The sequence below is a fragment of the Dipodomys ordii genome, unplaced genomic scaffold (genome assembly GCF_000151885.1).
Source record: "Dipodomys ordii isolate 6190 unplaced genomic scaffold, Dord_2.0 Scaffold42, whole genome shotgun sequence".
Classification (NCBI taxonomy): Eukaryota; Metazoa; Chordata; class Mammalia; order Rodentia; family Heteromyidae; genus Dipodomys; species Dipodomys ordii.
The window spans coordinates 2189286-2203324 of NW_012267258.1; the positions used below are offsets into that span (position 1 = coordinate 2189286).

The window sequence follows — 14039 nt, forward strand, 5'->3', positions numbered from 1 at the left end:
CTTCTTTCCTTCCTTCCTTCCTTCCTTCCTTCCTTCCTTCCTTCCTTCCTTCCTTCCTTCCTTCCTTCCTTCCCTCCTTCCTTCCTTCCAGAAGGGATCTCATTGTGTTGTCCAGGTGAGTTTGAAACTCTTGTGCTCATGTGATTGTCTTGCCTCCGTATCTCAGTTAGCTGGGACTATGTAGGTGAGTCCATGCATGAGTGTGCGTGTGTGTGCACATACATTTTCTTAAGTGGGAGTGTCTTAAGGTTGTTTCAATATCAGTGGGGCCTCTTAGCTTGAGGAGAGACTGCCTGTAGATGAAGGGGAGGCAGAATGAGTAGGATAAAATTCCTACACTGGCAGCATGGAATCAGATATGGAGAGTAGGTTGAGATTTTATTGTGGATAAGGTAGATGCTCCCTTCAGGGTGTTGGTACCTGGAGGAAGGAGGAGAGCTTGTCTGAGGCATCTGTGCTCTCAGTGAAGTGGGAGGCAAGGTCGTCTGCAGAGAGGAGCTAGTCAAGGTAGCTTCTGGAGGTGAGTAGAGGACTTTTCAGTAATCACGGGGGAGGAGGGGGGTTGATGGGGGAGGGGGGACAGAGCAAGGTGACCAGGAAGGCACAGCGGGGTTGCTAGGCAGCACCACAGGCCCACTAAAGGATGATGATCATGAATACAACATGATCCAATGCTACTCTGGGGTAATGCTACTTCCTTTGGTGGTACCTGCTTGCTCTAATGATTCCCTGGGGAAGGCCAACAGTGGGTTCATTCAAGGTTGGGACTTGGTCAGATGACAGAATAAAAAGGCAGAGGAAGCTGGGTGCTGGTGGCTTATACCTACAATCCTAGCTACTCAGGAGGCTGAGATCTGAGGATCATGGTTCAAAGCCAGCCCAGGCAGGAAAGGCTATGAGACTCTTACCTTGAATTTATCACCAGAAAAACCAGAAAGTGGCATTGTGGCTCAAAGTGGTAGAGCTGTCTTTGAGCAAAAAGAGCTCAGGGACAACACTCAGGCCTGAGTTCAAGCCCCACAACAGACCAAAAAAAAAAAAAAAAGGCAGAGGAGCTGAGTACAGTGGTGCATGTCTGTAATTCTATCTATTTAAGAGGCTGAGATCTGAAGATCATAATTAGGAGCCAGCCTAGTCTAGAAAGTCTGTGAGGGGGCTGGGAAAGTGGCTCAGTGGTAGAGCACTTGCCTTGTGCACATGAGGCCCTGGGTTTGATTCCTCAGCACCACATAAGCAAAAAGAAAAAAGCCGGAAGTGGCGCTGTGGCTCAAGTGGTAGAGCGCTAGCCTTGAGCTGAAGAGCTGAGGGACAACCCCCAGGCCCAGAGTTCAGGCCCACGACCGGCCCCCCTCCCCCCAAAAAAGGAGAAAGTCTGTGAGATATTTTTAAATCTCCATTTAACCAGTAAAAAGTCCAAAGTGGAGCTGTGGTTCAAGTGGTAGAGTACCAAGCTTATGTGAAAAAAACAACAACAACTAAGAGACAGCTCCTAGGCCCTGAGTTCAAGCACCAGCACTGGCACCAAAAAAAGAGAGACAGAAAAAAAGAAAGAGACAGGGGAATCTAGAAGCTTGGCACATTTAACCTGGAGAAGAGATTTCTAGAACCTTCTCTCCATAGGACAGCAAACAGCTGGAGACCCTAGTGCAACCTAGTCCACCACACACAGAAAACCTGGCCTTCACTCTGAAGTCAGGGACCCATTCTGTCATCCTCTGGCTTGTTGTAACTTTTTCAGGCAAGTCCCATACTCCCTCTGAGCCTCAGTTTCCTCATCTTTCCTATGAAGATATTAAAATCTCCCTGCCGGGCTGGGAAGGTGGCTCAGTGGTAGAGCGCTTGCCTTGCATGCCTGAGGCCCTGGGTTCGATTCCTCAGCACCACTTAAGCAAAAAGAAAAAATGCCGGAAGTGGCGCTGTGGCTCAAGTGGTAGAGCGCTAGCCTTGAGCCTAAGAGCTGAGGGACAGCGCCTAGGCCCAGAGTTCAGGTCCCACGACCGGACCCCCCCCCCAAAAAAAAAATAAATAAAATCTCCCTGCCTTCTAGCATTAGGAGGCCCACATGATGGAAAGTGAAGGGAATTTGTAAATTTCAAAGCAAGACTGAAAGAGATGATTAATTTGGCTTGGTATGTGCTCTGCATGCAACTAGAGCTTTGCCCTCGCAAAAACTGTCTTCCACAGCCACACGCGGAATTGCGTGTGCCCCCCGTGCACATTCATATATGTCCACATTATACCCTAGTCTATATCCATAGCCCCCCTCTTCCCGGCATACCCAGGGAGGTGCACATGTGTGCTACCTCCCTGGAGGCATGTGGACCAGGAGGATGCTCTCAGAAACAGGAGTTAGCTGCTGCTGCCTATGGTCAAGGCCACTGCGGCAGTCTCTCCCCGGGGATGTTCTTAGCCAGGCACGCTGATGCGACACACCAATTAGAGACACACAACACTAAACATCAAAGCCCAACCTTCCAGGCCCTAGGATGGGCAGCCACACGTTGGGAGGCAGCCGATGAGACACAGCAGATGAGAGGGGTGGGAAAGGTTTTTCTTTCTGAGAACTCATGTGATCTCAGGAAAGACCACAACTTGTTCTTCTTTTTCTGCTAGTGTGGCCTCGGAGAGCCTGGCATGGCAGATTCTCTTACAGTTTCTTAAGGAAATACAGCAGCTTCCTGCTCATGTTAAACAAGAGAAAGATGTCTTATGCCCATGTCTGGGTACATCCATTATGCATTTAGGCTAGCATCGGTTTAGTCTCCCAGAAGCTGAAGGAAGGGGATAGCTTTTGCCAAAGAACTTGGGACACTATCCCTGAGCTTTTTTGCTCAAGGCTAGCTCTCTACCACTTGAGCCAGAACTCTACTTCTGGCTCTTTTGGTAGTTAATTGGAGATAAGAGTCTCAAGGACTTTCCTGCCCAGCCTGGCTTTGAACCATGATCCTTCAGATCTCCAGCACCCAGCTAATAAAAATCCTTTTTAAGAACCTTTATATAGTCCCTCTCTTTGTAGGAAATTGGACACAGAAGCTGAGAGGTTGAGTCAGGTGCAACCCTGCCCTTACGCCAGCTCTGTCCTCCATTTCAACTAGCCATCACTTAATTTTTTGTGCCAGTCCTGGGGCACTGGCCCTTAGTTGTTGTTTGTTTGTTTGTTTTTTCCTGTTTAAGTCTTTTCTTTTACTTTTTTTTTTTTTTGTTGGTTGTGGGGCTTGTACTCTGGGCCTGGGCATTATCCCTCAGCTCTTCAGCTCAAGGTGAGCGCTCTACCACTTGAGCCACAGCACCACTTCCCCTGTTTAAGTCTGTGAAGTTGTGGCACACTTTAAAGCTACCTTGCAGCTTGGTACCAGTGGCTCATGCCTATAATCCTAGCTACTCAGGAGACTGGAGAGATCTGAGGATTAAAGTTTAAAGCCAGCCCAGGCAGGAAAGTCCATGAGACTCTCATCTCCAATTAACCACCAAAAAGCTGGAAATGGAGCTGTGGCTCTCAAGAGCACCGATCTTTTTTTTTTTTGGTCCGGTTGTGGGGCCTGAACTCTGGGCCTGGGCGCTGTCCCTCAGCTCTTCAGCTCAAGGCTAGCGCTCTACCATTTGAGCCACAGTGCCACTTCCGGCTTTTTTCTTTTTGCTTATGTGGTGCTGAGGAATCGAACCCAGGACCTCAGGCATGCAAGGCAAGCGCTCTACCACTGAGCCACCTTCCCAGCCCAAGAACACCAATCTTGAGGAAAAAAATAAAATAAAAAAAAGCTAAGGTACAGCAATCAGGCCTGAATTTAAGTCCCATTACTGGCATACTGGCATGCGCGTGCGTGCACGCGCACACACACAAACACACACACACAAAGGGAGCTATCTCTATTCTACAGCAGAGCTCCCTGAAGCCCTCTCTGGAAGCCTTCCCTCTGCCTCTGGGACTGCACCTTGGGGTGTGGTGGGTGTACCTTCAATTGAGCTGTCCACGGCGCTGCCAGGGGGGCATGGAGGAAGCACTTCACTTCTGTCCCCAGAGGCACTTAGTTACTTCCATCAATCCCCTATTACTTTAGGCAACAGCTCGGAGATCAATTAGCTTCGAGTAGCCTCTTAGCTGATAGCCTTCTGGGAGAACTGGTTGGGGGAAGGGTGGGGGAGGGAGGTGAAGGAAGAAACCAAAGTACTCCAAAGACGTTTGTTTACCCAAAAGATGTTTGTATGTATGTGTGTGTAGAGCAAGGGCAAAGGAGAAAGAGACCCCCAGCCCAGACACCTGGAGCCCTGCAACTGGCTCTAATCAGTGACTCTGCAGACCTTGGCTACTACTTATTTCTAGTACTTTCTGAGGAAGGGGGAGAGAGGGGAAGGACAGAGTGAAGTCATGCTATCCATTAACCCCTCAGACAAGTGGAGCCGGCCTTCAACTAGAGCCTGTGTGTGTGTGTGTGTGTGTGTGTGTGTGTGTGTGTCTCCGTCCTGGGGCTTGAACTCTGGGCCTAGGCACTGTCCATGAGCTGTTGTGCTCAAAGCTAGGGCTCTATCCTTGAACCACTGTTCTACTTCCAGCTTTTTGGTGGTCAGTTGGAGATGACTCTTTCCTGCCCAGACTGCCTTCAAACCCATGATCCTCAGATCTCATCCTACTGAGTAGCTAGGCTTACAGGCGTGAGACACCTGGCTAGGAATCTCTTTTAACCCTCTGCAAATGGTGCATGTTCCCATTCCTATCCACTCTGTGGAAATTGTCATCCAGACTCTCCTCCCTCTGTCTGCATGGTCTGGACTGCTTCCTTTCCTCTCTGAGGCTCCCTTCCTAGCTAGAGGAAACAGACCCAGGCAATGAGATGGAGGGGGGCCCTCCAGTGAGACTCTCCTTCTGAGCTTCTGGAGAAGGGGATGGGGAAGGGATGTCTGTGGAGGGACAGAACCCTGGACCCTGCCATTCCTGGGCTCTAATTGTTTATCTATCTATCTATCTATCTATCTATCTATCTATCTATCTATCTATCTATCTATCTATCTATCTATCTATCTATCTATCTATCTATCTATCTATCTAATCTATCTATCTATCTATCTATCTATCTATCTATCTATCTATCTATCTATCTATCTATCTATCTATCTATCTATCTATCTATCTATCTATCTATCCATCTATCTATCTATCTATCTATCTATCCATCCATCCATCTATCTTATCGCCGGTTCTGGAACTTGAACTGAGGGCCTCCTGCTTTCCCTTAGCTTTTTCACTGAAGAATCTCCAGGACTTTCCTGCCCATCCTGGCTTTGAACTGCACTCCTCAGATCTCCGTCTCCTGAGTAGCTAGGATTACAGGCCGGAGCCACTGGCGATGGGCTTCTTAATTGCTTTATAGTGATCTCTTTGTCCCCATCTGAGCTGCAGGATCGCCTATCCATGTTTTCATTCCAGAACCTTTTTTTTTGGGGGGGGTGAATTTCTATGCCTATACTCTCTTTACTCCATCTCTTTATTTGGGAATTCCTTGGGGAATCCTATGGGTTCCCCCACTGACTCATGCCCCCCCTAATTCTACCCTTCTCGAGAGGGATTACTGCCCTTACCACACCCTCATCCATATAATTTTCTACCCTCCTCTTCCTTCTCTTCCAGGTCCAGACATGAATTGTTGCTTCTCTCTCTCCCCCCAGGAGAGAGGGGAGCATAGGGCAGACTTGGCAACCATCTGCCAGCCCCCTCCCCTTGGAGCTGCTCAGCATTCCAGCCACATCTCTGCTCCCACTGCCAGGGACAGATAAGGTGCAGCTGGAGGCCGGCACCAGCTGCGACTATGTTCACTCCCAGCCCCCGCCCAGACACCAGCGGACAGCTGTGCCCCCAGTCCCCCTCCACAGAACCCCTGCCCTGCTCAGCCTGATTAGCCGTAAGGTGGGACAGGAGAGAGGATCCCCACACCCTGTTACCCTGGCAACAAATGAGGCAGCCAGGAAAGAGGGAGTTTTGTGGTTGGCATTCATTAGTCTTTTGGTGGTTCAGGAGACAGCTACTGAGGCCTACCCAACTGCCCTCTGCCCCTTTAATCCGAAGGACTTCCAAACTAGTTTCTCCTGGATTTAATGCAGGATATCCACATTCACCCTCCACAAGCTCATTCACAGGGGGAAGGACCCTGCCCAACATTTTCTGAACACCAATCCCCACGGTAGAGCTGGATTCAGGAGCACATCTGGAGGGTGTCTATTACTGCAGACCCTTGTCTTTGGAGGCCTTTAGAAACCAGAGTAGCCACCTTCCTATGCCTCCTAGAACTATCCTGTAGGAACAGGGTTCTTATTGTTTAGATGAGGGTTGCCCTTAGAAAATCCACAAAAGAGTCCACATAGCCCCATGCACACTGTGTTTCGTAAACACTTTGAGCAAGGACTTGGGCCATTAGTTAAGACCTCCTTCTCTTGCTGGGTATAGTGACACGTGCACGACTGTAATCTCAATGTCTGGGAGGCAGAGGCAGGTGGAGGATGAATTTGAAGCCATGCTGGAATATACAGCCATGTCAAAAGAATAGAAAAGAAAAGAAGGAAGGAAGGAAGGAAGGAAGGAAGAAAGGGAGAGAAAGAGAAAAAGAAAGAGAGAAAGAGAGGGAGAAAGGAAGGAAGAAAGAAAGGGGGAAGGAAGAAAAAGAGTGAGAAAAGAAAAATAAAGAGGAGCCAGGCCCTGGTGGCTCATGCCTATAATCCTATCTACTAAAGAGGCTGAGATCCAAGGATCACAGTTCAAAGCCAACTCGGGCAAGAAAGTCCATGAGACTCTTATCTCCAATAAACCACCAGAAAACTGGAAGTGGAGCTATGGCTCAAGTAGTAGAGTACTAGCCTTAAGCTGAAGAGCTGAGGGACAGTGCCCAGGCCCAGAGTTCAATCTCAAGTGACCAAAAAAAAAAAAAAAGAAAAGAAAAAGAAAGAGGAAGAGGAAGAAAGGAAGGAAAGAAAAATGAAAGAGAGAAAGGAAGAAAAAAGGAAAAGAAAAGAAAGGAAGAAAGAAAAGCCAAGTTGATCTTGCCTAAGCCTTCACTGTGTAGACAGCTGTTTTCTGTTAGTGCTACATTTGTTCAATGATCCACATCCCCAATACACCTCTGGGACTAGCAGAGAATAAGAAGGATGGAGAGATTGATGTTCATTATGAGACCAAGAAGAGATGAAAGGGTAGAATACCAGGCAAAGTATCTATGAGTCCTCTAGGGCCTTGCTAGGCCATTCTCCACCAAGAAGATAACAGACAGTGACTCACAACTTGACTCCCATCAGTGCAGGGGCAACCCCACAGGTAGAAGTGGTAAAGCTCTTAACATAGAACAAGGCTGGTAAAGGCTGGGAATGTGGCTTAGTGGTAGAGTGCTTGCCTAGCATGCATGAAGCCCTGGGTTTGATTTCTCGGTACCATATAAACAGAAAAAGCCGGAAGTGGCACTGTGGCTCAAGTGGTAGAGTGCTAGCACAGAGAGGCTCAGGGACAGTGCCCAGGCCCTGAGTTCAAGCCCTAGGACTGGCAGGGAGGTCAACCCACCCACAGCAGCCATAATGAGGATCAAATCTTTGACATGAAGACACAGAAAGCTATGGTCTTTTCCTGAAAACCCAGCACTGAGAAATGTTACAGCGGGGCCTGGACAGTGTTAGCCTGTGTATCTGTTCTCACGCTGAAATTGCTCCAGAATGCTATGAGCCAATCACACCTCACATGACAGCTTAGAAATTGTCCACTCAGGGCTGGGAAGGTGGCTCAGTGGTAGAGTGCTTGCCTTGCATGCACGAGGCCCTGGGTACGATTCCTCAATACCACATAAGCAGAAAAAGCCGGAAGTGGTGCTGTGGCTCAAGAGGTAGAGCGCTAGCCTTGAGCTGAAGAGCTGAGGGACAGCGCCCAGGCCCAGAGTTCAGGCCCCATGACTGGCAAAAAAAAAGAAATTGTCCACTCAGATAACATGGGTCAGTCATATTTTAAACCAAACATGTTTTTGGTTTTGTGCTGGTACTAGGGCTTGAACTCAGGGCCTTGTGCTCTTCCTTAGCAATTTTGCTTTAGATTGTTCCTCTACCACTTGAGCCACAGCTCCATTTCTGGCTTCTTAGTAGTTAATTGGAGTTAAGAATCTCATGGACTTTCCTACCCAGATTGACTTTGAACCTTGATCCTCAGATCTGTGTCTTGAGTAGCGAGGATTATAGGTATGAGTCACCAGTGCCTCACTTTGAACATGTCATTTTGTTGTTGTTGTTTGCCAGCTTGAACTCAGGACCTGGGTGCTGTCTTAGAGCTCTTTTGCTCAAGGCTAGTGCTCTACCATTTTGAGCAATAATACCACTTTGGGTTTTTGAGTGGTTAATTGGAGATAAAGAATCTCACAGGGTCTTTTCTTTTCTTTTTTTTTGGTCCGGTTGTGGGGCCTGAACTCTGGGCCTGAGCACTGTCCCTCAGCTCTTCAGCTCAAGGCTAGTGCCCTACCACTTGAGCCACAGCACCACTTCCGGCTTTTTTCTTTTTGCTTATGTGGTGCTGAGGAATCGAACCCAGGGCCTCATGCATGCAAGGCAAGCGCTCTACCACTGAGCCAACTTCCCAGCCCCTCACAGGGTCTTTTCTGCCAGGGCTGGCTTTGAACTGCGATCCTCAGATCTCAGTCTCCTGAGTAGCTAGGATTACAGGCATGAGCCACTGGTGCCCAGTTGAACATGTCTTAACATCACCATTTAAAGTCTTTCTGGAAATGATGGAAAGATTCAACTGAACACTTTCTTTTCTTTTTTTTTTTTTGGGGGTCCGGTCGTGGGGCCTGAACTCTGGGCCTGGGCACTGTCCCTCAGCTCTTCAGCTCGAGGCTAGCGCTCTACCACTTGAGCCACAGCGCCACTTCCAGCCTTTTTTTCTTTTTGCTTATGTGGTGCTGAGGAATCGAACCCAGGGCCTCATGTATGCAAGGCAAGCGTTCTACCACTGAGTCACCTTCCCAGCCCTCAACTGGACACTTTCAATGGGCTTTTTATATCCCAACTTTATACTTTCCAGGTTAAGCCAAGCACTTCCTATTTTCATCTAGCAACACAAACCATCAAAGTTAGTATATTCTGGCCCTGGTTTCGATTCCTCAGCACCACATAAGCAGGGAAAAAAAAGCCACAAGTGGAGCTGTGGCTCAAGTGGTAGAGCGCTAGCCTTGAGCTGAAGAGCTGAGGGACAGCGCCCAGGCCCAGATTTCAGGCCCCATGACCGGACCCCCCCCCCAAAAAAAAAGTTAGTATGTTCTCTTTTCTTCCTGCTGGTTACTTCTGCTTGTGGGTTTGGCTTTTGCTGCCTACCTTCACCTACAATTTTATTTTTCTTAAGAACATAGTTTATGAGCTTGGCGACTCCCTGGTCTCAATCTCTGGGAAATCTAAGCCTTTCCTGTAGTGAAGAAAGAAAAGAGAAGGAAGTGGTTGTTGCATCTGTCTTAAGCTCTCTGTCAGCCAAGCTCAGCAAGCTGTTGATCATTCAGATCATACAAACTTTGTCTAGCAGGGTTGACAAAGGCCTGTGAAATCTGTCTGTGGAGCAGGGCTTAAATAGGGGAAGTCTTGTATAACCTCAGCTGTAAACAGTAACATGACCATGGCTTTAGTCTTTCTATACAAACAATGGTAGTTCATGCTAGGAGGAAGCAAGCCAGTGGGGGAGAAAATGGACAGGGAGAAAAAGGAAGCTCAAAGATGGGGAAGCTGGTAGTAAGAACCCCAGGGATGTTTGGGGACCCAAGCTTTGGAAAGAAAAAGTGGCTAGGTACTGGTGGCTCATACCTATAATCCTAGCTACTCAAGAGGATGAGATAAGAGGTTCAAGCCAACCTGGGCAGGAAAATCTGAGACTTTTTTTTAAAATCATTAATCACTAAAAATCCAAAATGGAGCTGTGGCTTAAGTGGTAGAGGGCCAGTCTTGAGTGAAAAAGCTAAAGGTTAGCATCTAGGCCCTGAGTTCAAGCCCCAGTACTGGTACTACCAAAAAAAAAAAAAGGTGGAAGTGCACAGAGGAATTCTAGGGAGTATACTTCATTGGGATTTAAAGAAACATGAGTTCTAATCCTGATTCTATCATTAACCAGGCAGTGGACTGCAGCAAATTACTCTACCTCTTTGTGTCTCGGTCTGTGCATTTGTAGAATAGAGCTAATATGGCTATCTATCAAAGGGATACAGAGAGCCTGGCAAACACTAGGAAGCATTAATAAGCGTCTTTCCCCCATTTATATATGGCTGTAGGTCTTTTGGTCTCTTTCTGGTTGTTTTTTGTTTTTCTTGTTGGTGGTTGACAAGGTCTTTCTATGTAGTTCACACTGGCCTTAAACTCACCATCCTGCCTCAGCCTCCTGAGTGCTGGGATTACAGGCATGCTTCACAACAACCAGCTTGGTTGTTGAATAATCTGAGTGACTTGCCTAGGGCTACCTAGCAGGTCGGATGTGGAAGTCAGTTCCTCAGGCTGGCCTGAGGCCACCACATCTATGGAGTGTAGTGCCAGTTGGAAAGGGACATCTCCATTTTTACAAGCAAAGGGAGCCTCGAGTTTAGCCAGGACTGTACATTCTGAGCCCCTCCAACCCTGCCTCTGTGGCTCTTGCTGGTAGGGGGAGAACCTAAACAAACGTGTGTGTGTGTACATGTGCCTGCAAGTATGCATAGGCAGGGAGGGTACCACAGAAGGAAAAATAACCTGTTTGCCTGTTGCATGACAGGGTTTCACCTATAGCCTAGGCTGTTCTGGAATTCACAGTCCTCCTGCCTCAGCCCCTTGAATGCCAGGATTACAGGCATGTGCCCATATGCCCAACTACTTGGCTGGCTATTTAAGAGAAAAGTTTGCTTACCCTCTGTGCTTTGTGGTGCTTCTCAAACTTTTAAGTGTGTGTGTGTGTGTGTGTGTGTGTGTGTGTGTGTGTGTGTGTGTATGTGTGTGTGTGGTGTGTATGGGGAAGGGAGCAGTAATGAGGTTTTAACTCTGTGTATTTGCTAGACAAGTACTCTACTACTTGAATTGCTCTCCAGCTCTCGAACAGGGATCTTGTCAGAATGCAAATTCTGATTCAGTAGGTCTGGGAAATGAGGTGGGGTACAAAGGCCTGCCTTCCTTCCTTTCTTTCTTCCTTCCTTCCTTCCTTTCTTTCTCTCACTCTCTTCCTTTCTTCCACTCTTTTTCTTTCTTTCCTTCCTTCTCTTTCTCTCTATCTGTCTGTCTGTCTGTCTCTCTCTTTTTGGTGCTAGTTCTGGGCTTGAACTCAGGGCTTAGAAACTGACCCTAGCTTTTTTTTTTTTTTTTGCTTAAGACTAGCACTCTACAACTTGTCACGTCTAGCTTTTTGGTGATTAATTGGAGATAAGAGTCTCATGGACTTTCCTGCCTCGGCTGGCTTTGAACCTCAATCCTCAGATCTCAGCCTCTCGAGTAGCTAGGCCTATAGGCATAAGTCACTGGTTCCTGTCAAGATTGCATCCCTTTCAAGCTCCCAGGTGACAGTTCCCAAATTAACTTTGAGTAATAACCACCACTCTTTCTCAATTGTGACACCTGTGACCCAGAAAGTAACACTGGGGGCAGACCAGGCTACATGAGTGTATGTGTATGGGAATGTCTGCAAGTGCGTGTTGTGGTGAGCACCGTCATGGAGGCAAGGCTGAGGCTCAGGTCTCACACAGAGCAAATATACCAAGTGCTGAGCACAGTCCTCTCCTGTCAAAAGCAAAGCTGAAAACATACAATTGCCTCTTCCCAAACAGCAAGCCTTGTGAGAAACCTGGTTTCCTCCTCTGAGGGCCAGGCTGACACTCCCACTTGCATTAGGGAACCACTCACCACCTTGAAGTCTTCAGCACTGCAGACTTCCCCTCGGAAATGGCAGGAGAGCAGCATGTCACGAATGTCATGACCAGCTCGGTCATAGAACTCACGCATGTTGAAAGGCTTGGGTTTGAAGCTGCGGAAGTTGGCCTTGTCCTGTAATATCTCCAGCTGCTTTTCATCAGCCATCTGTGTGTCAGGTATCTCATACCTGGAGCCAGGAATAGGGTGGGAAATACCACATGGATGAACATGACCACCACAGCACATCTTATACTTGGGGTGGGGCAACATCCAGTCCTGGGTTGGGGGCAGATCTTGGCATAGACATGCAAGGAAGAAGAGCTGTGCATGTCCAGAGGATATACCACACGGAATCAGAGGACTTATGGTGTCTGCTCAAAAGCTGGGCCTCTTAGCACAAGATTGAGATGCATTGTCAGGCACCAGTGGCTCCCGCCTATAATCCTAGCTACTCAGGACGCTGGGATATGAAAATTGTGGTTCAAAGCCAGCCTGTGCAGGAAAGTTCAAGAGACATTTGTCTCTAATTAACCAGCACAAAACCAAGTGAGCTCTGGCTCAAGTGGTAGGGTGCTAGCCTTAAGCCAAGAGACAGCTCCAAGACCCTGAGTTCAAGCACCAGGACCAGCACAAAGGCACAAAGCAAATAAGCACACAAAACAAAGTAAGATGAAGCAGGGAAGCAGCAGGAGTTATGGCATTTGTGATATAGTCTCTGCCAGTTGAAGGTGGTCTTTCCCATTTCTAAGTGAGGAAGACAAGGCAGGGGGGAGGGCAAAGTTAACTAAGACTGGGTGCTAACATCTCACTCACAGCTCAGGCTGGGCAGGTGGGGGTAGAGCTGTTTTGGATTATATTGGAATAGAGATTGGGTATCCTTAATTGGGTGCTTTAGCAGTACCCCAGCTCCTTTATGGTTTGTGGAAGGGGGGGAAGGTGGGGAAGTGGTAGCAAGAGGGCAAAGTTGGCTGGCTCTTGGTAGGGTAAGAAAGTAAGCAATCTGACTGGCACCCCAATGGGCTGGACCGAGGGGGGAGGTGAGAGTCGCCCACCTGTTGTTCAGCAGGGCCAGCAGCTCACCAGCATGGTACAGGTCATTCTTGGAGACTTGGCTAAAGCGGAACTCATTGAGGTTGCACAGCGTGACGGCAGGGAAGGTGAGCTGGGAGGCAGCCACCTCATCGAGCTTGGTGACATGATGGTAGTGGAAGTAGTATTGCACGCGCTCCGTACACACACACAGCAGCACGGCCAGCGAGCCCAGAAAGCACAGGGCCCACAGGGCCCGCTTCAGAGACAGCCTCTCATAGGAGAAGATGTGGGCCAGGCCGTGCAGGGTAGAGCTGCTGGCAAAGGCCTGGATGCTCACGGGCTGGACGCCACCCACTTCCTCCTCCTCGGCCTTCAGTTCCATCCTTGCCGAGGGGATCCTGGAGGGAGGAAGGAAGAGAGAAGTCTATCATCATCCTGGGATAAGAGTAGACATGGGCTGCTCTAATGCCATCCTTCCAGAATCCCTATCTCCAGAGGTCTTGCTCTTGGTGTATTAGACTCTTCTGTTGTGCAAGTGCAGAGGTGTCAGGGCAGGGGGGGGGGCACATCCCGGACGGGGCTCCTCCTAATATAGAGGCTGGGCTTCGCGGGAGGTCAGCTCAGGCCAAGAGAATGCTCTGCCAGGGAAGCTTCCAGACCAGGGGAGACCCCAGATACCGTTGCTGAAGGGAGAGAGGGAATTCCCCATTTTCCCACAGGCAGGCACAGGAGTTCCTTCCAGATGTGGGGTCACTCTGGGACAGGACTGTCTACCCTATTCATGGAGCCAAACTCCCCCAGATGGGCTGAGCCTGGGGTCAGAAGCTCCTCTTCTGCTTCCTCCAGGACTAGACTGTCACCCCAGGAGTTAAACCTGGTCCAGAAAATCCTTGGGGGTGGGTGGGGGGGTGGGTACGGCTGGGGAGGGGACTAGCCTGAGTCCTCACCTGCGGTGTCTGAGTTCTTACATAGGCACAGGCGCAGGCTGTGTGTGTGTGTGTGTGTGTGTGTGTGTGTGTGTGTTTGGGGGTGGGGTGGAGGATTGCCTGAGGTGGATGTATGGGGGGGCGCGGTTCCCTATGACAGCCACTTGTCCCCGCCCCAAGGCCCCCCACCCCCTCCAGTCCAGCTTCTCGTCGCAGTCC

General features: G+C 48.9%; 1 protein-coding gene across 2 annotated transcripts in view; it reads right to left on the reverse strand.

The window, feature by feature from the left end:
• Window positions 1-13296, reverse strand: part of Asic1 (acid sensing (proton gated) ion channel 1) — a 30707-nt gene extending 17411 nt beyond the window's left edge. Inside the window, exons 1-2 of one of the 2 annotated variants that reach the window (XM_013018753.1) lie at window positions 12915-13296; window positions 11854-12049 (exon numbers count right to left, since the gene is read on the reverse strand). In XM_013018753.1, coding sequence (XP_012874207.1) covers window positions 11854-12049; window positions 12915-13276 — 558 coding nt within the window. In that variant the 5' untranslated portion in view covers window positions 13277-13296. The remainder of the gene's footprint in view (window positions 1-11853; window positions 12050-12914) is intronic. The other variant, XM_013018751.1, reaches the window with a different exon arrangement.
• Window positions 13297-14039: the final 743 nt, after the last annotated feature.